This window comes from Spermophilus citellus (assembly GCF_964194105.1).
Source record: "Spermophilus citellus genome assembly, chromosome: 9".
NCBI lineage: Eukaryota > Metazoa > Chordata > Mammalia > Rodentia > Sciuridae > Spermophilus > Spermophilus citellus.
Window position 1 is genome coordinate 15392378 of NC_138191.1, and position 26783 is coordinate 15419160.

Below are 26783 nucleotides of genomic sequence, written 5' to 3' on the forward strand. Positions count from 1 at the left end.
TTTCTGAACTCCACCAGCACACTCTACACATGCTCCCTGGGAATTTCTCCCTCATACCACATGGCTCATCCAGGACCCAGCAGCCAGAAATATCCCTCCTCTGGCACTTCCCCAAACAATGGGAACTCTCTGGGAATTCCTGCAAGAGCTCAACTGGAACTCAAGGGGAACTCCATGAGAACTCGCTGGCGTCACCTCTCAACCACTACTTCTGGCAAAAATGCCATGCGTCATCCCGATTCAGCTGTGGCCCTCAACAAATGCCTTTGATTTATTGGTATTGATTTTATATCCTGCCACTTTTCTGAATTCATTTACTAGTTCTAGAAGTTTCTTGGTTGAACTTTTTGGGTCATGTCATCAGCAAATAGTGCTAATTTAAGTTCTTCTTTTCCTATATTTATGCCTTTAATTTCTTTTGTCTGTCTAATTGCTCTGGCTAGTGTTTCAAGAACTATGTTGAATAGAAGTGGTGAGAGAGGGCATCCCTGTCTTGTTCCAGATTTTAAAGGGAAAGCCTTCAATTTTTCTCCATTTAGAACGATGCTGGCCTGAGGCTTAGCATATATAGCTTTTACCATGTTGAGGTAATTTCCTGTTATCCCTAATTTTTCTAGTGTTTTGAACATAAAGGGATGCTGTATTTAGAAATTGGCATTTTAATGAAAAAAATCAATACAGTAATAAAATGCTTAAAAATCAATTGTTTTAAAACTTTCAATAATCTCTACATGAGTGCACATTAGATAAAAGTCTACAGATCAATAATATAAGATTGCAGTATTCTAATCTATCTTTATTATAAAGTAATAAGGAGTTGATTTTCTATACAGTATAGACAAATTGTCTTACCATTTATGCCATAGCTGATGTAGATACTTGGAGAGACCTCTATATTTATGATAAATCTTTCAATATCTATAGACATGTTTCTACCCTAGGTAATTTGCAGTACATTTGTTTTTGGTGTAATACAATATTAATTCTGTAAAACTCATTAAAATTTACTTCTTATTTAAATCTTAGAAAACACCTATATGATCATTTTAAAGAGCTTTATAATGGTAAAAGTGAGAAAGATTTTAACCCATGCCCAAAATTTATTTATCCAAGCATTCATAACCAAAAAACAAATTACAGATATAAGGTAGGTGAAAGCACTTTTAGTAAAACTGCAAGCATTCCTGAACACCAGAGAATTAATATTGGAGGGAATCCCTACACGTTACAAAAATATGTAAAAGCATTTAAAGATTCCTCAATTGTATATCAGAGCAGTGATAAATCCTCCATAAGTAAAGGATGTAGAAAACATTTTACTCAAAATTCATCTGTTACTAAAAACCACAGGCTTTACAGTGAAGATAAACCTTAAAATATAAGAAATGGGAAAATGTCTTCAAGTGTTGTTCAAACATTTTTAAAAACTACAGTAATCATAGTGGACAGAAAATCTGGAAATATAAAGAATGTGGCAAAGCTTTTAATCAAAAGTCATAGCTTAGTGGCTGGGGATGTGGTTCAAGCAATAATGCACTCGCCTGGCATGTGTGGGGTGCTGAATTTGATCCTCAGCACCACATAAAATAAAATAAAGATGTTATGTCCCCCTAAAACTGAAAAATAAATATTAAAAATTATTCTCTCCTCTCTCTCTCTCTCTCTCTCTCTCTCTCTCTCTCTCTCTCTCAAAAAAAAAAAAATCATACCTTAGTATACACCAGAAAATTCATACTGGAGAAAAGCCATACCAATGTAAAGAATGTGGAAAAGCTTTTAATCAAAGATCAAGCCTTACTCAACACCAGAGAATTCATACTGGGGAGAAACCATACAAATGTAAAGAATGTGCCAAAGCTTTTAATAAAAAATCAAACCTTATTCAACACCAGAGAATTCATACTGCAGAGAAACCTTACAGATGTAAAGAATGTGACAAAGCTTTTAATCAAAAATCATGCCTTACTCAACATCAGAAAATTCATACTGGGGAGAAGCCATACAAATGTAAAATATGTGGCAAAGCTTTTAGTGGAAACTCAGGACTTATTATTCACCAGCTGATTCATACTGGTGAAAAGCCATACAAATGTAAAGAATGTGGCAAAGCTTTTAATCAAAGATCATACCTTACTCAACACCAGAGAATTCATGCTGGGGAGAAACCATACAAATGTAAACAATGTGGAAAACTCTTTAATCAAAAATCAAACCTTAGTAAACACCAGATAATTCATACTGGGGAGAAGCCATACAAATGTAAAGAATGTGGCAAAGCTTTTAATCAAAGATCAAGCCTTACTCAACACCAGATAATTCATACTGGAGAAAAGCCATACAATTGTAAACAATGTGGCAAAGCATTTAATAAAAAATCAAATCTTAGTAAACACCAGAAAATTCATACTAGGGAGAAGCCATACAAATGTAAAGAATGTGGCAAAGCTTTTAATCAAAATTCATACCTTACTAAACACCAAAGGATTCATACTGGAGAAAAGCCATACAATGTAAAGAATGTGGCAAAGCTTTTAATTGAAGATTATACCTTATAAAGCACCAGAGAATTCATACTGGGGAGAAAGCATACAAATGTAAACAATGTGGCAAAGCTTTTAATCAAAATTCATGCCTTACTCAACACCAGAGAATTCATATTGGGCAGAAATCATACAAATGTAAACAATGTGGAAAAGCCTTTAATCAAAAATCAAACCTTACTAAACACCAGAAAATTCATACTGGGGAGAAGCCATACAAATGTAAAGAATGTGGCAAAGCTTTTAATCAAAATGCATGCCTTACTAAACACCAGATAATTCATACTGGAGAAAAGCCATACAAATGTAAAGAGTGTGGCAAAGCTTTTAATAAAAAATCAAGCCTTAGTAAACATCAGACAATTCATACTGGGGACAAACCATATAAATGTCAGTAATATGGCAAAGCTTCTAATTAAAGATCATTCCTTAGTCAACCCCAGACACTTCATATGGGAGAAAAGCCATACAAAGGCAAATACTGTGGCAAAGCTTTTAATCAAAGATCATGCCAGAGAATTAACACTGAGGAAAAGTTATACAAGTGTAAAGAATATGGCAAAGCTTTTTATCAAAGATCACACATTTCTCAACACAAAAGAATTCATACTGCGGAGAAAGCTCACAAATGCAAAGAATGTGGAAAAGCTATTTCTATTAGGAAAAGTCTCATTGTTCACCAAAAAATTCATACTAGATAAGAGCCATATAAATGTAATGAATGTGGCAAAGTGTTAAGTATGCTTCAAGTGTTACCACGTAACAGATGATTCATACTTCAAACCATCCTCACACACCTATAGACTTGTAAAAGTCATTTATTGTGAGATCACACCTCATTGGTCACCAGAAACTTCATACTGGAAAGAAACATTACAGTTGCCCGGAGATAGTTTCGGAGAGCTGACTGCATGAAACCCCACACTGGCCCAACCAGCTATGACCCAGGAGCCCATGGAAGTGAGCAGGGAGCACAGTTGGAACCTTGGCCCTCTTTCCTCCTGGGAACCTCTCCAGTTCACTTGCCCCTTCCTCAATCACTCTGTATTGATAGAATTAAAATAATCTTTTTTTTTTCAAAAGCTATGTTTGAACTTAAAGGCCACTTTTGTACCAAACCAACACATTAATAAAACTATCTTATGAGTGAAGTCTATGATCACATCAAAGTTTTTTTCCATAACCTCAGATGGATAGCATGGTCCATTGTCAATGTTTATTTATTTATTTATTTTATTTTTGTACTATACCAGGGATTTAATTCAGGGGCACTCAACCACTAAGCCTCATTCCAGCCTTATTTTGTATTTCTTTAGAGACACAATTTTAATGAGTTGCTTAGGGCCTCACTTTTGTTAAGGCTGGATTTGAACTTGCAATTCTCCTGCATCAGCCTCCCGAGCTACATGGATGAGAGGCATTCACCGCTACATCCAGAAGTCAGTGTCTCTTGCTCTGAAGTTAGATACAAGATTTTACTCAGGATTTGGTGTCCATAAAAACATTCAAAAGTTGTTTTTGTGTCACTTCAGGCATCATATTCTGGCTTTTAAAATGTCCTGCATGATACAATTTAGCTTTCTACATCAAATGCAGAGTTTACAAGTTTGAAACCAGATGACTGAGAAACAAAGATATTGAACAGCAAAATGCAACACATCCTGTTGTTAAATCCACACATGTAGTGGGTTTGAATGATTAAACTGAATAGACACCAGGAGTCCTGTCCATGATCCCTGAGGCCCCTGAGCTTCCATCCATTAATTAGAGCCCCTGAGCCTCCAGAGGGTCTGCAAAAATGAGAATGAAGCACAGTACCCTTCACCCACCCCTGAACATACTATATAGCATTTACTAGACAGACCAGGGGAAGCACTGTGTGTCTTTGTATCCAACGTGTGGCTCTGCTTGCATATATATGAGATCTGTTTTAGAGAACACTGATCCAGTACCTGATGAAACATAGCTGCCCTTTTTTTTTTCTCTTAAAAGAATACCACAGCCCTGCACACTTTACAAATCCATAATGTTGTTACATTTGGAAAAAAAAATAATGGTTGAAAAAATGGTGTCAATGAAAAACATTTGAACTGATGAGTCCATCCTACCAGCAACTCTAATAAGGATACTGTTGTGTCACCCAGGAAAATGCAGGTCCGTCCCCAGCCACACTGTGAAAGCTCAGAAAGTGAAACCTTTCCCTGGACTCATCCTTGGCTCAACCTTCAAAGTTCTTCTTCCCAGGGAATGATGGTTTTGACAGTTAATAAAGTAAAAGAAAATCTCTTTCACTGCAGTACTTCAGATTCTCTCAGGATTCTGGAAGACTCAGTCTTCAGCTAGGCACACTTGTCATCCAAGCAGCAGGGGAGGGTAAGGAAGAAGGACCACAGGTTCAAATTTATCCTCAGCAATTTCACATGAATCTAAGCAACTTAGGAAGATCTTAACTCTAAAAAAGATTTGGGGAAATGGCTCAGTGGTAGAGAGCACCTTGGTTTAATCTTATGTACAAAAAAAAAAAAAGGAAAAAAAGACAAAGAGACTCAGGTTTTGTGATAGTCAGACTAAGTATTTGCTGTGTGTCAGTCTGGACAATTGCATCATTTAGAAAGTTTTTTTTTTTTTTCAAATGACAATAGCTATAGTTACGGAGTGATCACCATAGTGCTTTAAAGCACAGATACCTCCACTGACTTTTGCTGTAACAGAAATATCTGCATGATAATCTCACTATATTAAGATGGTGCCTTTGTTGATGGTGGTTTTATTTGATAGCCTCTGGTCAATTACTCTCTCACAACTGGTGTGCACTAAACCCCCTGCAAGTCCCACTAACCCAGACTCTGTGAGCAGTAGCAGTCCCTGAACAGACCCCAAGTAGACACAGAGACATCCATGCAAACTCCACTGCAGGTGTGGACTAAGCTTCGTGCCTCACTGCTCAGTAGTTCTCAGCCATGGCAGTGGTCACACCCAGTGGACATTGGGTCTTCTAGAGGCATTTCTGATTTTCAAGGTAGGGAATAGTATTACTAAACATCATCATGATTGGCAAGCCCCTTACCCAAAACAAGTCTTTGGTCTCTAAGTTTAACCATGCCAAGGCTCAGGAACCCTGGGTAGATCATATATTCCACACAAAAAAGAACTAGTATTTTTCTAATTTATTATTTTCTCTCCAGTGCTTTAAGCACAGTTATTGTCTCCCAGTAGGTGAGGAAGGGAGGGAAGAAACAAAAGAAGGAGCAGAGGGAGACACACAGCATATTATCAGAAGAAACCTAAAGCCTGCAAGCAGGAGAATTATTCATTTGGGTCTAATTTTGGTGCTACTAAACCTCTGTCAAAGAGTTCTACCATCCTTCCCAAAGCTTACCAGTCCCAGGTCAGTCATCAATGTCAAGACAGATGCCCCTGCTTGAACAACAGGCAAGATTCTTCTTAAGCAGGAACCCCATTGAATAAGTAGTCTTTCCACCTCTTCTATCCCAAGAATTCACATTGAGTCATTGAACATTTCACCTGCATTCACATGTACACACACACACACACACACACACACACACACAAACATGCAGGCTATCAGAATCTGCAGCCCCATACTGGAGCTGGTGGCTTGGGACATTATCTTGCCACCTACAAAGAAATCCTTTCACTTCTGATCCTGCACATTCCAGAGTGTTCTGTGCAGTGCTTCACTTTCCCCTTCCAAAGTGCCATCTGAGAGAATAAAACCTCCAGTGAGATGCAATGCCATGCAAATCCAGGCCACTGTCCTCTTCTTTCTACCTGAGTAGTATGTCCTTGTCCCAAACATCCTGAACTCACCCCAGGGAGGTATCACCTGGTGACAAATTGAGGATCAAAGGACAGAGGAGAGATTGTTGACTGGCATCAGAATTCTCTGCTCTGCTGGCCAAGCTTTATGTCTCACCAGAAGATACTCCATTAAAACAAGGAGTTTTGCTGCTCTGCAGTCACCCACAAAGCTGCTTAGGGTCCATGAAGCATGTGACCTAGAAGATTATAAACACAGACCCTTGCCTGAGGGAGGAGAGAGGAGGCTGCTAGAAACACCTACAGAGTCACTGTCTTTTATTTTGTGGAAATAAACAGTACTTGTGTTACCAAGGCCTTTTTTTTTTATTGGGACGCTCTTTCTTTGACAATGGTGCTTTGCTGACCATGAAGGGAATGAGTTCTTAGACTGCTTGTGTGTGTGTGGGTGGGTGTGTGTGTGTGTTGGGTGCAGAGGAAGGTCCTGGGCATTTAACTCAGGAGCATTCTACAGTTGTTCTACTATACCTGAACAAGATCCCTATATGTGTTTTTTTAAATTTTACTGTGAGACAGGGTCTCTCTAAAATGCTCAGGCTGGCCTTGAGCTTGCAATCCACCAGTTTCAGTCCCCTGAGTCACTTGGTTTACAGGCATGTACCACTAACCAGACATGGACCACTGCACCCAGTCATGACCTTCTGGAGAGAGCTAATTCTTAGAGATATTTAGCCAAATCCCCAGGTTGTTCACCACGTGCAAATTAAACAATATAATTTCCATACCACCACTATCCTCCCTATTGTGCTCCTACCATCCAAGGTCAGTCTTTGTTTGATCTAATCACAGCATGTTGGATACCAGAATACCAGGGATGGTCCATGCCCCCTAAAGATAACTAAAATTATAACATACTAACCCTAAATTCACTTATGCTGTCTCATCTTCCTGTACAAATACAAGAAAGTCTCTTTCCCATGTTCTTCATCACCTTCCACATGCTCATCTCCTGATCAACCCTAAAGCTTCCCAAATGGCTCTGCACTTCTGCTTATGGAAAACTGTAGATCTCTGTGACAGTCCATGTGTTTATGTGAGTCTCCCATACCTGATTAAAACAAACCCAAGGCAATCTTACTACGATGTCAAACATATACAGCTTCTCAAAAGGGCCAGGGCAACTGTGTCTGTAACCTGCACCCCTGGGTTTTAGTCATGGGGAGGCACCCAAGCCCCTGCTTTCTGTTCAGCCCTCCCATCTTAGTGCTGGGAAACACAAAGGGCTGCCAGAAGTGGGAGGGTAGGAGGAGCACTGCTCCTGGGATGTGGGAATTGTGCAAGCACTGTTCCTGTTGCATACAGTCTCTTCTGCCATGGATGAAAATGTGGGTTGCAGAAGAGGCACAGGAGCAGATAAAGGCCACAATAGTCTGGAGTAGAGCTAGACTTGGACCCAAGATTCAAATTCGAGTTATCCTCCTACCTTCTCATTTACCTTCTCAATCAATACTTTAAAGCATCAAAGAAGGCAGGCCATATGTTCTGGGTGTTCATAAAACCATAGTATACTTTTCATGAGAAGAAAATATCCTGTCTCCATTTTCCTCCTCCAGATTGGTATTATTAGGGCCTGTGACCATACCTCTGCCACCACCAGGACTTCAGGCTGTGGAGAAATTGTCAGCCTCTCATATATGTGGAGGAGGACCTGTAACATTCTGAAAAAAATTTCTATTAAAATCCTATAGCCATTGCTCCCTGTAGTCAAAGACTCTGGCTTCATATCACTTCCTGGTATCTGCAGTAAAATCTGCCTCAGTGAGGAACACTTCAGGGACTCTGATGGGAGCAACAAAGAGAAGCCAGATCCACCTGCAAATCACCCACCACTAGCAAAGAAAAAAAACCACTCTTGCCATCTAGTGGTCTTATTGGGCAATTGTGGGGATCTGCACATTGTGATCCAGAATCTTCATTTAAGAAAACCATGGTCCACCCAATCATGGTTACAGTGCAGTAACATGGCCTTTAGAGATTTTTTTTAACTTTTAAAAATATGTTTTTAGATTTAGGTGGACACAAAATTTTTATTTTATTTCTATATGGCACTGAGGATCAAACCCAGTGCCTCATGCATGATAGGAAAACACTTTTCCACTGAGCCAAAACTTCAGCCCCCTTTAATCTTCTTAAACAACAGGTTGGGTATTGCTTTCTTCTCTGGAAGAGAAGTAAAGATCAAAACATTTACAGGGATTTGACTGTTAGCTGTGGGTGGTGTTGTTGAGGGTCTATCTAAATAGGGGATATTGCAACAGGATTCCCTGAAGATCTGAGCAGTTGAGTTCCATACAGCCCCTTGGATCTCAGGGTCTGTACAACAGGGCTGGAACTAGACAATTTTAGATGAAGATTACTGAGGTGTAACTTATTGAGACCATAATATTTTTTATAGAGTAGTAAAAAAACAAAACAAAACAAAAAAACACCTTGTTCTTGGAGGAGAGTCCAAATCAGGGCATAGATTCTCAGCCCCAAGCATGCAACTAAATGGATTATGAAAATTAAGATTTGTGAGCCACTCTGAGTCTCATATAGTAAGGCTGGGATGAAGCCTGAAAATCCATATTTCTATCCAGTTCTCTGGTGAAACATGTTTTTCTGGGGCCCAGTCTTTGGGACCAAGGATCAGTCATACTATGACTTGGGCTAAACTACTTCTTGCTAAATGATAGAGGACAGATGTGAGTGGTGGGACCCTGAGGTTTTCAGGGAATAATTCTGTAAAGTGGGCCCACTGTGCTGACCCCCAATGCTTTCCTTTTCACAAAGAAATTAACCTGCATCCCTGCCTGACTTAAGTGGAGACGGTATGTTACATTCTTTATTGAACTCTCTGCTGTCTGCAGGAGAAAATCAGTCATGAAATAATGTCCGTAACAGAAACCAACATTACTTTGAAGAAGGGAATTTCTGTGACTCCCTCCACATACCAGATTCTGAAAACCAGAGAGCTAAAGATATTTGTTTATAACTCTAAAATCTGCAAGAATTTATGGTTAAGAATCCAAAGAGAAAAAATTAAAGCATTCCCTCTAAAATTCAAAAAAAAGTAAAAGGATACCCTTTTTTGCCACTTCTATTCAACATCTTCCTTGAAACTCTATACAAAACAATTAGAAGAAAGAATTAAAGACAAATGAAGAGAAAAAGATGAACTCAAACTATCACTATTTGCTAATGACATGCTTCTATATTTAGAATATCCAAAAAATTTCACCTGAAAACTTTCTTGACTAATAAATAAATTTAGGAAAATAGCACAATATAAAATAAACACCCATAAACCAAATGCATTTCTTTACTTAAGCATAGTATAATTAGAATAATTATCAATCATTTTTTTAAATGAACACAATATCTTTATTTATTTTATTGATTTTTTTTGTGGTACTGAGGATCGAACACAGTTCTTCACATGTGTGAGGCAAGCACTTTACTGATGAGCTATAGACCCAGCCCCAAATAATTATGAATCATAAATAGTAATTCCTATGCTTGTATAATTTTACCAAAATAAATTCTATGTCATATTTAATTAAGAAGAACAACTAAAATAAATAAATTTAAAAATAGTGAATAGGAACATAGAAAGAAATTGATAGCATCATAGCGTGATGATGAAATGTCTTTAGGTTTATTCCAGAAATTTCTGAATCTCTCCCCAAGTGGAGTCTGCCAAAGGTCAAAATAATTAGGTAGAAGTTCAGGATGCTTCAAAGAGGAGCAGAAGGGACTGTACACCTGCTGCATTGATATGCAGGTGAAGGGATCCAAGGGAGCAGGGAATCTCAAGGCAGCCCACATTTAACTAGGGCAGAGAGGAGCAAGGTGCCTGTTTATGTATTTATTCATTGGCATGTATATGGAGTTATTCTTAGAATTAGAAAAATCTGGAATTAGTTTTCTTGGATTCACAATGAAAGCCAAATATTCTTTTTTCCTTGAAGAGAGAGACCCTTGACCCTCTCTTGACAATAAGTCTTGTCTGTAATATGTGATTTTTTTTGCACCCCTGATATTTGGGGAGCAAGATACAGAACTCTGTTTTGAATCAGATCTGCTCTGTTTGCATCAAAGCAAGCAGCCAGAGGTGGGCAGTTAGTAATGCTGGGGTTTTTGTTTTGTTTTGTAAAGTTCAGAGTGTCCAGCTGCAATTATGGATGCACCTCTGGGCAGAGTATTTTTGACTTTTGTAGAAAGGCAGGTGAGCACCCAGGTCCCAAGATCCAGGTGAGTGGTGGGAGCCAGACAGAATGCTCAGGTTTGCTTTGGTCTGTGCAAACTGCCATCATGTGGCAACCACAGGTATTTCTCTCAAACAATGCCTCACCAGAGAGCAAGGGAGCCCAGGGACAGCTGGGTTGTACACGTGTCTGTGTTCTATGATGTCTCTTCTGTTCTGATATTCTTATTCTGCCTCCATATTAAACTCAAAAAAAAAAAAATCAGGCTCTAATGTTGCCATCCAGGTCCAAGTGTACTCTAGGGCACCTGCCAAGCCTGCTGGAAGCCTTCACCAAAGTGTGCACATATCATTGTCAGGGTTTTTTGGGGACTTAATATTTCTTTTCTGTTACTACTGGTTTTGTTTCAGCTCTCTGCCACAGGTAGCCCCTGTGCAGTCAACTCCACTGGCCTTATAGTCCGTTTATAAGATGTATTAACAACTTCCCAAGAGACTAAAAGACCACATCCATTTGTGTATTTTTACACAGATAAAGAGATAAAAATTCAGCACTCTAAAGTATGTTTTGTGGTGGTCTTATTATAGGAAGTAGCCAAGGTAATGAAACTTTGAAGAATTAACCTCAATTTCTCAGCATTAGAACCAAACAGAACTTAGAACTCTGGTAACCAGGTACACACATTCCAGAGAGGGAGCATTATTCAGCTCATTTAAATGAAGATGCACAAGATAAAAATATGTTTTTGTGATGTATGCAAACCTTCCAGGGTTCTAGGCACAAAAATGTCCTGAGAATATTTACATGTTGTCTCAGCCTTCACACCAGGATCTATGACTATTTATCAGGAGGTATTTACAGGTAAAAGAGAGCAGTCCAGAGAAGAGCAATCCAGGCAAGTTCTTAACTTGGATCACAGCTGGAAAGTCTTTAGACCTTCCCCTTCTCTGTGTGTTGGGGGGAGGGGAGGGCAGTAATTGTGGGCACCTTAAATGGCAGAATTAGGTTATCAGGACATGTGTGGTAGGGTGGATATTTAAATATTGGATTCTAGTTTTTCTACTGAAATAATTATCCAAAGATCTTATTATGTAATCCAATGTATGGAGGCCTATGCATATATTCATCTATTTTTAATCTGTGTGTAAAAATTTTCAGTGGAAGAGACTCCTGTGGAAACAGCCATGATGGTAAGTGTTAATTGTTGTCCTACATGTAAGACAAACTCTTTGCAGAGCTTCTTGTAGACCATCAAAAAGCTACATTTTAATTCTGTCTCCTGTGGAAAGAGCAAGTACATCACAAAACCCACAATGATATCTGTGGTCTGAGGTTAGCTGAGCCTTCTGGAGAATTGTCTCCACAGGAAAAACCCAGAGATGGCCAGAATATGCCAGAACAAATACCCAAGATGGGGACTTCTCTAAACTTTTAGAACTTTACCACTTGAATGACCTACATGCCCTTTCCAAAATAATCTGGACTGTATTATTTCTCCTGACAACATCATAGGTGTGATATTCAGATTACATACATGTAGAAATAACAGAAAAATCATTTTCACATCATTGTCAGTATTTGTTGGGCACTGAATATTTCTTTTGTGATGTTACTGTTTTTGTTTTAGCCACCTGCCCCAGGTAGCCCATGTACCAGTCAACTCCATTGGCCTCCTAGTTCTTTTCAAAACTTGTATACAAACATTTTCACCAGGAAAGATTTGACACAAAGAGAAGTGAGAGTTACACTAATGAAGGAGGTAAAATAGTATATATTTTGTATTACTGTGCCATACCATAAATCTCTATATCCCCATCAGGTCAGGAGCTGTGTTTTTGCATACCTTAAGAATATTATAGTAAGAAATGCCTTTTCTTGCAGCAGGTCAGCCTTTCAATGCTGTTGAAAGGTGATGTGATCCAATTGTATATCATTCAGCCAGGGGGCGGAGACAGTGTATGTGTGTCCAAATGGGCTGCATTAGATTCACAGGGCTGTTGTAAGACAATGCACAGATGGGGTAACACAGAAATTTATTTGTCCTAATTCTAGAATTTGTATATCAAGGTAATTTCTGGAATGAATTTCTTTGAGGTGCACTCTTTGACATGTAGATCGCCATCTTCTGTCTCCATGTTTGCATGACATTTTCCTGGGCTTCTTAGAATTTAAGTTGCTCTAAACATTAAAGTTTCAGACACAATTGATTATACTTGCTGGGACAATTTGCATATTAAGTGACCTAATTAAGACTACCAATGATTTGAAAAGAATATCCTCACTTAATATTCCTAACTCAGTCTTTAATAAAGAGCTGTTTTGAGAATAGCTTGGTTATTTTTCAGCCATTGCCCATGTGATATTCTTCTTCAGTATGTGTCATACCCGGAACCTAAAAACACTTGCCTTCTCTTTGGCAGCCCATTGTTCCATTCTTCGATAGATGTTTAGGTGTCACTCTTATCCCTGAATTGTCTAGCTTCTAGTACTGATTTGACCAGGCCTCTTCTTTACTTGTACAGCTGTGGGCTTTCCCTCCTTTTTTATTGAGCTGTTTTGGATATTACTTTCTCTAATGACAAAACAGTGATCACTGCTTATTTATCTTTGTTTTTTTTATCTTATCATGACAGTTTTATTTACTTTTGACTAATAGTAGCAATCTATTACAGAATCGTCACTTTGTGATTAGTTAAGCATTATTTCAAGGTGTACTTGCTTATCTCACATTCAAGATATTTGTATAATGCTAGACAGGTTTTCTTCATTTGGAAATTTATGTGGTTAACAAGAATATTTGGTATATATTTTAAAACTATTTATATGTAATCTAAAGACAATATTCTGAATATAAATGTGTCAAGGATGACAATTTCAAAAAGAATCATGAAATGATATAAGCTTGGGGTAAAATATATTTATGCTGCCAAGTGGCTGCACTTATGTAAAGATTTATGAAGAATTTTTTGTAAGTGTATGAAGAAGCTTTTTTTTTGTTTTTCAAAAGAGATATTTCTAAGACAATTGCTAAATAGATATTAATTGAAATTATGAAAGTAATTGTGGCATAAACTTTTTTTTCCTCCCCTAACTTGAAACATGGAATCTCCTCTTTAAGCCTAGTTTTTTCATTTGTCCACCTAGGCCTACAAAAACACTGTTGTAATGTAGACTATTTTTAAGCTTACTTAGCAAGTATTTATGCTTTTGTTATTAAAACAGGAATACAAACCTGAAAAATATGTAAAAGTCATATTTAAAAATTCTAAAGTTACTAATGACCTTAGAAAATGTGATAACTGCTATCACTTTTTGTTTGTTTTATGAAAAGTAATTTAGATATTCACTTTATATTTATTTTAATCATTACAGATGCTTTTCAAGTTTGGGTGAAACAAAAAAATGACGAATAAATATCTCATTATCTTAAGAAATTGTTAGGCTGAGCAAATGTTAGTGCAGAGTTTTTTTGTTGTTGTTTTGTTTTGTTTTTTTTTTTTTTTTTGAGAGAGAGAGAGAGAATTTTTTAATATTTATTTTTTAGTTCTCAGCGAACACAACATCTTTGTTTGTATGTGGTGCTGAGGATCGAACCCGGGCTGCACGCATGCCAGGCGAGCACGCTACTGCTTGAGCCACATCCCCAGCCCAGTGCAGAGTTTTATAGAACCATTCTGGAAGATACCATCCAGTGTTTTACACTAATGTTTCAGATTGGATCACATCACATCACAGTATGATAGATGAAGGTGTCAGAAGTGCTAGAGAGAAATTTGTACGAGGGATGGGGAGGTAGATTAAATTAAGCTTCTTCTTAATTATTATCAATTACAGCATAATTCATGGAGAAATAATCATTTTAACTTGATAGCAAATAAATATGTATAAATTTATTAGCTTGTGATGTGGCTTCATTTATAAGATAATGCTTATTCAAGAAGTGTGAAAGGGTATAAAATGAAATAACATAATAACATGGTCTACATGTCTTTGGGTACTTTTGTTTAACTATTTCTCTGTATTATAGTTTAAGGTCTAGTATTGTGATGCCTACTGATTCACTCATTTTGTTGAGAATTGCTTTGACTATTGTGTCTCTTCTATTTTTCAAATGAATTTCATAATTGCTTTTTCTAGTTTTATTAGGAATGTCATTGGGAGTTTAAAAAGAATTGCATTGAATCTGTATAACTATTTTGTTAGATTTGCCATTTTGTCCAAGATCATTCTGCCTATCCAAGAGCATGGAACATCTTTACTCTTCTAAGATCTTCAATTTCTATCTTTAGTGTTCTGTAGTTTTCATTGTAGAGGTATTTTACCTCTTTTTTTTTTTTTAGATTGATCCCAAGTATTTTATTTTATTCTTTCTTTTTCTTTTTTGAGGCCATTGTTAATGGAGTGGTTTTCCTAATTTTTTTTTACAGTGGATTCATGGATTAAGTATAGAAATGCATTTGGTTTATGGGTGTTTATTTCATATTGTGCTATTTTGCTGAATTTATTTATTAGTCAAGAAAGTTTTCAGGTGAAATTTTTTGGATTTTCTAAATATAGAAGCATATTATTAGCAAATAGTGATAGTCTGAGTTCCTCTTTTTCTATTCATTTATCTTTAATTCTTTCTTCTAATTGTTTTGGATAGAGTTTCAAGGAGGATGTTTGAATAGAAGTGGCAAAAAAAGGGCATCCTTTTACTTTTTTTGAATTTTAGAGGGAATGCTTTAAATTTTTCTCCCTTAAGAATAATGTTTCTGGGGCTGGAGTGGCTCCGTGGTAGAACACTTTCCTGGTATGTTTGAGGCCTTGGGTTCAATCCTCAGCATAATAAATAAATAGATAGATAGATAGATAGATAGATAAATAAATAAATAAAAACTCCATTGACAACTAAAATATATTTAAATAATAATAATAATAATAATAATAATAATAATGCCGCCACTATCAGAGACCCAGGTGCAGCGGAGGCGCCCTGGGTGGACATAGGGCCCAGTGACAGGGAAGGGGGGGGCGGGCCCCTGGGAGGCCACGGGCCATTCCCCCCCACCCCCAACAGCGCAGCAGCATGGGAGGTGGAGCATGGAAACACTGTTCTATGGCGATGGGGCGCTGAGCGGCCTATTGGTGGCGCCAGTGGCAGCAGCAGCAACTTAGTGTCCCCAGACCTCTTGTTCCCCTGGCGGGGCGGACTGTGGCAGCCGGCACCAAGAGGAAAAAGTGCGCGCTGAGGCTGAGCCAGAAAGAGCAGGTAGTGGAGGCACCAACGGCCCCCCTGCATGCAGACGGCGCCCCCAGCCAGGTGTGCACCCCACGGCCTGCTTTCCTCCCCGAACCTGGAGCTGCTCAAACTCCGCTCTCCTGAGCTCGAGCACCTCATTATACAGTCCAATGGGCTGGTCATCACCAGACTGATGGGCACGCAGTTCCTCTACCCTAGTGGCGGCCAGTGAGGAGCAGGAGCTCACCAAGGACTTTGTCAAGGCCCTGGAGGATTTGCACAAGCAGAACCAGCTAGACGCGGGTGCAGCCGCTGCTGCGGATGCCACAGGAGGACCCCCCTGGCATGACATCCAGTGCAGCACCTTCGTGGAGGCGACTGAGGCAGCGGTCTATGGGAACTTGAGCAGCTACTCAGGTGGCGCTGGGGATGCTGGGGGCATTGCGATGGTCCCCTTAGCCACGGAGCACCCCACCCCCACCCCCGCCACGGCACTGGGGCAGCACCTGGCAGTGCTCAAGGACTAGCCACAGAGGATGTCTGACATGCCAAACTTCGGGGAGAGCCAGGGGCTGTCACCCATCGACATGGACCCGCAGGAGCGCAAAAAGGTGGAACGCAAGCAGCTGCTCAACTGCATCACAGCCTCCAAGTGCCACAACTGCAAGCTGGAGCGCATCTTGGGGGCCTGGAGGAGAAAGTGAAAACGCTCAAGAGCCAGTCTGCAGGTGGCGCAGCTCAAGCAGAAAGTCCTCAGCCACGTCAACATCAGCTGCCAGCTGCTGCTCCAGCATCAGGCACCTGCATATTGAGCCCGAGCACCGGGTGCATGTGTGGACCCCCTCCTTGAGGGGCGGGCTCACGGAGGAGGGGGTGGGCGCCCCTGACTTGGAGAGGATGCAGCCCTGGCAACTGGTCTTGGAGAGGGCAGGGTCCCCAGGGATATCCCCGTGGGTGCCCACAACTCAGAGAGGGCGCCCTGGACTTCAACAAGCGGGGACCCCCTGCTCATGGGGTGGGGCAAGTGCATGACCCCCTCCCCCATTGCGCTGCCTGTGTTCCCAGTGAGGCTGTCCTGTGTTGCACAAACCTTCGCTCCCTGACTACCCCTTCGTACACAGCTACACATCGCTGTGGAAGGGGGCTCTGTGGGGAGCAGCCTCCAGCCTGACTTTTTTTTTTTTTTTTTTTTTTTTGCCTTTGGAAGAGAGAAAAGCAGAATGTTCGATTCTGCCCTATTTATGGTTCTACTCATAGAAACGGTTGTGTATGCGTGTATGTTTCCTTGTGTTGGTTTTTTTAAAAAAAATGGGAAGAAGAAAAAAAAATAGTATGTCTTTTCTTAGCTCTCGCTATCCCCTTCTGTCTTTCCAACACCCCTCCCCTTACCCCTTTTTGTTCTTTTGTTTTTGTTTTGCTAGAAGTCCACATTCCTGTTGGTAATCATTTGTTCACGCTCTCCCAGTTTTCTGTTTTATGTAAAGTCTTCCTATGCAAAAAGAAAGAAAAAAGAAAGAAAGAAAGAAAGAAAGAAAGAGAATAAGTTTACCTTGTGTTTACCATAGACAGCTTTTATATTTGATAGTGTTAAGATATATTTGTACTATACATAGTTTTCTAGTGTTTTGACCATGTATTTAGTCAAATGCTTTTTCTGCACTTATTGAGATAATTTTCTGATTCTTGTCTTTATATCTATTTACTTTAAAAATGTGTTTATTGATTTCCATGTGTTGAACCAACCCTGGGACAAACCCCACTGATCATGTTAATATGATTTTGTATGCTGCTTGCCATAATTTTATTGAGAATTATTACATGTTTGTTCCTCAGGAATACTGATCTGAATGTTCTTTCCTTGATGTGTCTTTATCCGGTTTTTGGTCTGGTTGATATTAGTTTCATAGAATGAGGTTAGAAGGTTTTGCTATTTTTTTATTTCATAAAATGATTTTAGAAGAATTGATGTTCATTCTTTTTTCAACTTCTTGTAGAACTGGGCTGAGAATTCCTCTGATACTGGTTTTTTTCTTAGTTGTTAGGCTTGTGATAAACCCTGGCTTGGGAGAATTAATGTAATACACTCAAGACTTCATGCTTTAGAGGAGAAATGCCTACCCTAACATTATACTGCTTTGACAAATCTTAGTCATCAAATAACAATATTTTTTAGACATTTTTTGTGATCCCCAGGAGAAGACTGACACCTCTAAGACTCCTTTCTTTAAACATGTGTGTGTGTGTGTGTGTGTGTGTGTGTGTGTGTGTATCCATGGTTTTGTGGTCACTTGGTAAAATTTCATTAAATAACACAGCCATGACTCCAATTTGGGTATTTTACTCAAGGTTTTTAGCCCACATCTTAAATTTTTGATCCATACAACACTTAAAGTAGCTATAATTTCTATCAGAGTCTCTACATGGAAGTATGAAATGATGGGATAAAATATTTTAACACTCTAACTCTCCAATATCATCAAATTTATTTCTAATGAAATTTAATGTTATTCATACTCTTGACATAATGCTCCTACAATAAATGTAAAAACCTTTAAAGTAAATAAAACATATGAGGATCAGTCAAGGGAGGTGACAGAGCCCCACAAGAGCAGAATGAAGATTATGAAATAATTCTGAATTAAAAGCTAAGTTCCATGAAAAGTGGAATGGACAGTTTTCATGTGTGTATTGGGATAATTACTACACTAAGATATTTAGGTGTTTATAAAGTAGGAGAATATAAGATATTATCACAGTGTTAAGAAATAGGGAAATAAGAGGAACACTTTCATAAATAGTCATGCTGAATTTAGCTGGAAACCCAAATGTGAACCCTAGAGATGTTTTGTAAGCAACAAAGTTAAGCAAATAGATCATCAGTTCTCTTTCTACTGAGGACAAAGTAGAAGGCAATAGTTTACACACATATTTTTAATAAATTCAATAAAATGCTTCATTTCAAGGGAAACTAATAAACCACACTGTGGTAGAAGGAACTGTCAAGTTCAACTTGTTAAACTGTCTTTGACACATCTATGACCAAGAAGGAAAAAATGACTATTTCCCATGAATAAATTCAGTAATAACAGAAAGTCTTCTCAGATAAATGGCTACACTTTGAATAATGCTGAAATATTCATTAACTCTGGCACCTCTTACAGAGTAGTCACTCCATGCCTGAAAGACTCATGGGTACAAAGAAGTAGGTACCCAGGGCTTTGAGTCTTCAAGAAAAATTTCCTTTTTTCCCAAGCTTTGACCATCCTAACATCAATGTATGGATGCACATATTTGGGGCAAAGCTGTCCTCTGATGATCCAGTTAACTTTCTCCTTTAAAATTACAAAAATTTCTATAGAAAATGCTTTTCTTTACCCGAACACCCAAAGTCTGTTGTCATTCATTGAATGAATTTGAATTGTCTTTGAAAAACATTTTTTCTTTAAAGTTATCAGTGAACAAAATCATCCTTTGATATTTGGGTGAAAAATCAGTGAAAATTTCTTTGAAAGTTTAAATATTTTTCAAGAAAAAATAACTTTAAATTATTATATCTGCTTTTATTACAGAAAAGTCAGTAATGTGATAGAAAATAACTTTGTTTTTATTGCTGTTGTTGTGTTTTGTTGTTGTTGTTGTTGTTCTGTTCCTAGCAAAACAATGTAAGGCCTCTCACTAGAACCCAGATATGTATGGCTTGTTGTATTAGAAAATAAATTTTTAAAAACCCCAAACTAATGTTCATGTGAGTGCGTATACTCTTACAATATATTTTTCAGGTTTTTCAACTGAAAACAATTTAGAGTAATGACACCCAATATAAATGGATAAGCCTCCCATAGAGCTTTATCTTCCAAATGACTAGTTTCTGAAGAGTGAGCTGAGACATCTTCTCTTAGAAATCAAGGAAGGGATGGAGAATGAGAGATAAGAAGGAAATAAGCAATGAAATGAGGAAGGAAGAAAGTAGACAAGAGAGAAAGGAAGGAAGGAAGAAATTTGACTAATGGTTTTTCTCATTTGGGAATGGAGACAGGTTAAAGCACCTTCTTCCTGAGGGAGCCACTTTTTCTTCCAATTTCCCCTTTCCATTGTAGTCCATCTTCTCATTCTCTCACCCCCATCATATTGAATATTTAGCAGATATACATTGTCACTGTGAACCAATCTGTGCATGAAGATAATTAATTCAACTACTGTACAGTCCAGCTTAGCCATGAGCAGGTAGTTTAAGAACTGTGAAAAAAAAAAAAAAAAAAGGAACCGTGGATACCAATCATGCAGGATTTTCTCTTTCCCATCTAGAAACCAAAATGAGAAGCTTTTTCTGTTAACCTTGGCTGAGAAATGTAAGGGAAGATCCTGACTGGCCCTGATCATGTCCAACTCTACTTAATATTGTTGTGAGCATAATGGAACTTGATCTGGATGGAAATGACTCACAGACCCTGTTATCTGTTTCTGGTAGTTTAGTGTTAGTTAGGAACTACCATTGCCCAGCAATGCAAGATCTACATGGAAAGGATTAAGTTATAAAAAAAATGGAGAAAAAATATGGAGCTCTCAGTATCACCAAATGCCTACTATTTATCTGATCAATAGGACCGTGTTTCTCAGTAATATCACCCATAATTTATCTGCCCTTTAATGTGTATCAGCACACCTTTTTACTTGGAGTATCTTTATTTATTTCAACCAGATATTTATTGAGTAGAAAAAGAAAGTACTCTCGTTTTATAGGTAGCATATTGAAAGTGAGGTGGACTTAAAAAAATCTCAGATAATTTTCTCATGTGTAGTAAAATAAGTTTAGAACATATTTTCCTTAGTATTTAAAGAATTACTACCTATGGAGCAGAGTGATAAATAATCATTTTTTATTGATGTATAAGCATCTTTTGAATGTAAGGTACTAGTTTTTTCTTTAAGGTCTTCTTATATTCACTGTTCTCTAAAAAGATAATGAAAATTGTAAACGTAGATTTTCTTGACTTTCTTGTAGGAAAAGACCAGCAACACTTCACAGAAAAATATACAAAAAGAGAGAAGAAAGAAAGAAAGGAAGAAAGAAAGAAAGAAAGAAAGAAAGAAAGAAAGAAAGAAAGAAAAGGAAGAAAGAAAAGAAGGTTGTTGGAAATATTTATTCTCAGTACAAATTATATTGTTGAGGGCCAGTCCTAAGGCAGGGCATGTTTGAGGCTAGGAAAATCACCAAGCCTTCTCTCATTGTTTTAATGAACAGACTTTATTTTAAGGAGAGTTATAGATTTACAGGAAAATGAAGCACCTAGTACCATGTTCCCATATGCCTTCCCTTATTCAGAGTTTCCACTATTTTTTCTTTGTATATTACTGAGAAACATTTGATGTAAGCACAAAAGCAAAATATTTTGCCAATAGTGATGATATTAAATAATTATTAATGACAATAAATAGTTTAATTATTTATCAAAACACTAATTTTACATTTTTTTAAGCATTGACAAAGAACAATGTCAATTTTCACCATGATGGCATCTTACAGAGTAGATTCACCACGCCAGAAGTCCTTGTTCTTTACCTCTTTAGCATCTTCTACTCCCCCTGATTTCTTGGCAATGTTTAACATTTTTAAGTTTTAACTTTTCCAGAAAGTCATAAATTTGGAATCCCACAAATATGGCATTCCAGACAATATATTCTTTCTGGTAATATGTATTTATGATGCCTCCATGTGTTTTCATGTTTGATAGTAAATTTTATTTTTTTTAAATTTTGAATGACCCTCCAGTGTATGGATGTATCATAGTGTTTACATTAATAACAGGTAAATAACTACTGAAGTCTCTCTTACCTGCTTCCCGTTCTTGGCAATCATGAATATAGAGGCTGTAGACATTTGTATGTGGGTTTTTTGTGGACATAGTTTTCAGTTCCATTGAATTAATACTGAGAAATATAATTAGTGGGCCATATTAATTGTATATTGTGATTTTTAAGAAGCTACCCAAACTGTCTTCCAGAGTGGCTATCCAATTTTTTTTTTTTTTTAACTTGCTCAGTGCTTTATTGAACCAAGGCCTTAACAGATGTCTCATGGGGCCTTCAAGCACAACCCTTCCCCCACTTTGAGATTCAGAATCCAGAGGTTGCTCAGTCCTTGGTTTAGCTGCTTCCACATTTTTTCTTGAACAATTTTTTCTTGAATATTTCCAAATGAATTGTAAAGACATTTTGTTCACATATACATTCCTGCCACAGGCTAGCATGTTCACCAAAATGCTTCCACTCAATTTATATGCACATGTGTGTGCAAGGCACCATGCATTCATGGCCATCCACCTGCCCACAGTCCATCCATCCATCCATCCATCCATGACAGGACAGCAGCAAGTTCTGACCAGTCAGGCCCTAGGATTCACAGCATTGGGGCCTCCAGTAGTCTCCTGATTCAGGCCTTAGCCCCTTCCTCAGGGGCTTCCAAAGATAATAACATCCCTTTCTGGGGCAACAAAAGCCAGGACCAGGGGGTAACTGCTGTTTGAATCTCTAACCCCAACTGGACAGGGGGAGACTACACAGCCAGTGATTGTGTCCTGGGACAGGTAAAAGTTAGACAAACAAATCAAGCACGCAGGTAATACTGCAATAGGAAGGAGTAAGAGCTTATGTTTACACTGGAGGTGCTTGGACAGAGGGACAGGAAAAAGAAAGGGGCAACGTGCAGACACACCCATGATTCTTGCAGAGGCAGGGGCAGCCCTGGCCCATCCTCGTCCTTAGGGGCAAGGCTCTCCCAACAGCCTCAGCTGACACATACATAAAGGGACTTTTCTGGACCAGGAAGACAAAAGAGTTGACCTAAACAGGAAGGAAGAAAAGCAAAAAGGTTCCTGCTGAACACAAAATATTTCCTCTGACCTGGTTTTAACCCACCAGGCTGGGGTCTTCCCGGGGTGGTGTTATCACCAGGGTATGGAAAATGACTGGAGTGAGACAAGGGAAATCAGGGGCAGACAGACAGGACACCCATGCTGTCTTTCCCCTGGATAGCACCTGAGGCCTCTAGAAGGCCCATGGTACAATAGGCACCAGGGCCTCACAGGGCCAGGATGGTGGCAGGACTGGCACCGGTTTCTCACTGATCTTGCAGCCGGCTACAGAGCTCCCTCCGGCTTCGCTCCCCAGCCCAGCTGCGTGTCTTCAGGCGGAAGGTCCTCAGCTCCTCCTTGAAGGCCTCGTGATTCATGGGCCGGTAGTTCTGGGGTTCACAGAAGTTCGGGTGCTGTGGGAAAAATTCCTTGTAGCCGCCTTTGAGGATATACATCTCTGGGTAGTACAGGCTGGGGTAGTCATTGGCTGCACGGTCTCGTTCCCTGATAAATCGGCACATGCGGGGCCCACGCTCAGATGAGAATTCACAGTGGAAAATGAGGATGATTCTCTTGTCCAGGTTACAGGGCATGTTGGGTGCTGCAGCAGAAAGGTCTCAGCATCCCGTTCCAGAGGTAAATTCACAGCAGTCTTGATGTGCCCTCCTTCATATTCATAGGGATATCTGCAGTCCACAATCACAAACTTCTCCACAATGTTGCTGAATTTTCCGGTCAACAGGGCTACCATCGTTTCGGGTGAGATATATTTGAGGTCTTGGTGTTTGCCATCCACAGTCTGTAGAAGGAAGGCCTTGGAGTAATCTCCGATTAGCCCAAGATGGTCACTGTCCAGGATGTTTTCGATCTCATCATGGCACAGGGACTTTGAGCGGAGGACACAGGCTTTAGGTTCCTCAGGCTGCTGCTGCTCCTCCAGGGGGGTCACACTCCTCCTCCGCTTATTTTGGACAGGCATGTCCCTGTCCTGGGGCCGCTCTAGCCTCTTAAGGATGGGTCGGATCACACTACAGGGCATGGATGGAGAGTGGAAGAGCCGCTGGCACTTGCTGAACATGATGAGGTCCTGTTCTTCCTTATCTAAGGTCTTGACCAATGGGGCACTAATGAGGCTTTCCATGCCTGGGGGAACTGCTTCATCATCCTTTAAGTCACTCTCCAGAATGTCCACAAATCCATCATCTTCCTCAGTAGTTGCCTCAGCAGGGGTCAGAGAGCAGGACTGAGCCAAGGGGCTGGGCTCCTCTACTTCCATCTTATGCCCAGGGGTAAGACACATCAAGTCAGGGGCTGAGCTTGGCCTCTGGGTAAAGGCCTCTCTGCGGCTGGCCCACTGTGCCAGAGTATGGGCAGGGCTGGAATGTGTGGGCTTCCATGGCATCTTGAAGACAAATCCATTATTTTCTTTGTCTTCCCCAGGACTGCCGGCAGCTCTGTCACCTGCCTCACTCTTCCTCCAGCTTTCCAGTGCTTGGGAGTTGGTGATGTTCCGTAACACAGGGCTGTGGCCCAGCAGCCTTACCGGCAAGGACTGGAAACGTCTGATAGAAAACTGCTCATTTCGAATAATCCGGCTTGCTGCTTGGATGGCCTGCTCAAACGTCTGTTCTGCCATCTGGGGGTCCATAGGGCTGGGGGAATCCATGCAGAGACCTGCGTCAGAAAATTCAGAGGACTCTGATGACAGGGAAGATTCAGATCCCCGCCTTGACAGGGATAGGTGTGTCAGCCGGCTTCGAAAGGGCAGACTCTTTGGGTTCTCGCTGCCGAGCCCGGCGAGATTGTGCATGGTCTGGGTCAGGGTGGTGACTGGAGACTTAGAGACCGCAAGCTCCGGGGACTCCAGGAGACCATGAGTGCCCAGCCAGAGGCCCGGGAGGTGGCCTGGACGCTGGGCGCTCTCGCGTACGCCGGCAGGATTAGGAGCCGAGCTTGGCGCAGGCTCGGGCTGGGGCACCTCCATCGCGGCGGGGCGGGCAAAAGCTGGCTGCAGGGCCCGGCGCAAGGCGACCAACAGAAGCCCAGCACAGCTGGCCGGGGCCAGGGAGGGAGCGGGTCGGGGTGGGAGTAAGGGAGGGAGGGAGGAAGAGCCACGGGACCGGGAGCGAGGGAGCCCAAGGGGAAAGGGATGCGGGGAGGGTGGGGAGGGGTGGAGGGACGCGGGACTCAGGCTGCAGCCGGGGAAACCTCTCGATCCAATTTTGTTATCCCAACAGCAACGTATGAGAGTTCTTCTTGTTCCCCATCTTTGCCAGCTCTTGATATTGTCAGATTTGAAATTTTGTAAATTTTTATAGGTGTGTTTAATTTGTAATTCCTTAATGACATATAATATTCAGCCATCTTTTCCTATGCTTTCCAAAGATACTTTTTTTTAGAAACATGTTTATTTCTTTCACTCAAATTTAAAACAATTTTATTAAGGTAATACTAAAATACAATAAACTATACATATATAATTCACACTTTGTCATGATTGGACATACCTATTTACCAGTGTAACAGTGACCATAATCACTGAACATGAATATCAATGGCATCACCATTTCCACTAGGAAATACATGAAAATCCAAATTTCCTTCAAGAATCATCCAGATTATTTTTGGTCCCCTGTTGTAATTTATACCTCTTACTTCCTCTTCCTACCAGGGGAAAAAAGATAAACCAAACCAAACCAAAACAAAAAAACAACAATAATACAGACTGACTTTGTATTGTAATACATGATACAGTAGATTGTAAATCACACAAATTGACTGTCAGAGCCTTAGTCTACATAGATGTTGACCTTGGAACAATCAGTCATTCCTCAAACTAAGTGTACTCATCTGTAAGACCAGAAGTCTTCCAGTCAGGACTCAAGATACTGGAAAGATAAGGACAAAGTAAATAATGAATCAACAAGACTGCCTGACACAGAGAAGGCTCTTGAATTCTGGTATCCAGTGCAACCATTCATGCTTTAGTTTGGTGATGCAGAGTACATGTGGGAGACTATAACTTCATAGTTTCTTTATTTTATTTTATTTGTCCTTTTTAGATATGCATGATGACAGAATATATCTTAGCATATTACACATACATGGAGTATGACTTATTGTATTAGGATTCTATTTTTGTGGTTCTACATAATGCAGTTACTCTGGTCATGTGTTCAAATACAAGGATGAGGAAGTTATGTCCAATTCCATAGTTGATTTCTGTCACTCTAGCTATAATTGTATAGACTTCAGTGTTTTCAAGATTTTTTTTCTTATTGGTGTTATTGAGGTTGAATTCTCATAAGAGTGTCCATCAAAAAATAAGTTAAGTAGTGACATTTACAATGTTGTGGTTTAATTACCAAAATTACCTTCTTTTAAACATTTTAATTACTGAAAATAAATTATGTAATCTGTTAATCAACCACTCACTTACATGCCTTCCAAGCCCCTGGCAACCAACTCTCTCCTTTTTAACTGTATGATTTCCAGTTTTGGATATATAATATAAATGTAGTTATAGCACAGGTAAAATTTCATTTTGTTTACTTTTCTTAATATTTTTGAGATTTTATCTACATGGTTGCCTGTTTCAGTACTTCATTTTTATGGCAGAGTAATAATATTCATACATATATATAGATGCTATATAGAGATATATATTTGTTTATATGAATATATCTATATGTACATGTGCTTACTCAGACATGGATACATATAAATACATAGACACATTTGTTTATCTTTTTTGAAGGAAATTTGCATTTTCATATATTTCCTGGTGGAAATGGCGATGCCATTGATATTCATGTTCAAATGTTTGAATATCTGTTTTCAGTGAATTTGGAAATATAGCTAGGAATGAAATTGGTAGGTCATGTGTGTATGTGTGTGTGTACACATATGTATGTGTGATTTAAACTTTTCTTTAATGCTTTATATGTCTTTGTATCTGAAGACAAGCCAGGACATTTTTCTTATGTTATTTTTTCTTATCTGTGCTCGCCCAATGTGTCTTTTTTTTGTTCTAGAAGTCAGATTGGGACTCATTTACCTTAGCTTCCCTTTTATACTTCTTTATCTTCTTGTTATAGATGCTGTTACCCCTTGTGCTCTATTTAGAGACAGACTTCAGCTTGGT

General features: G+C 39.4%; 1 protein-coding gene and 1 pseudogene across 2 annotated transcripts in view; one reads left to right on the forward strand and one right to left on the reverse strand.

The window, feature by feature from the left end:
• The window catches only part of LOC308655900 (transcription factor JunD-like), a 315440-nt pseudogene extending 298840 nt beyond the window's left edge, over positions 1–16600 (forward strand). The window contains exon 2 of the transcript in view: positions 16052–16600. The product of the transcript in view is annotated as a transcription factor JunD-like (transcript). The remainder of the gene's footprint in view (positions 1–16051) is intronic.
• Positions 16601–21819: 5219 nt separating this feature from the next.
• LOC308655383 (M-phase inducer phosphatase 2-like) lies at positions 21820–24824 on the reverse strand. Its single transcript, XM_081305493.1, is given in 2 exon segments — positions 21820–23234; positions 23237–24824. Coding segments are annotated over 2 exon segments (1716 nt in total). The 5' UTR covers positions 24624–24824; the 3' UTR covers positions 21820–22905.
• Positions 24825–26783: the final 1959 nt, after the last annotated feature.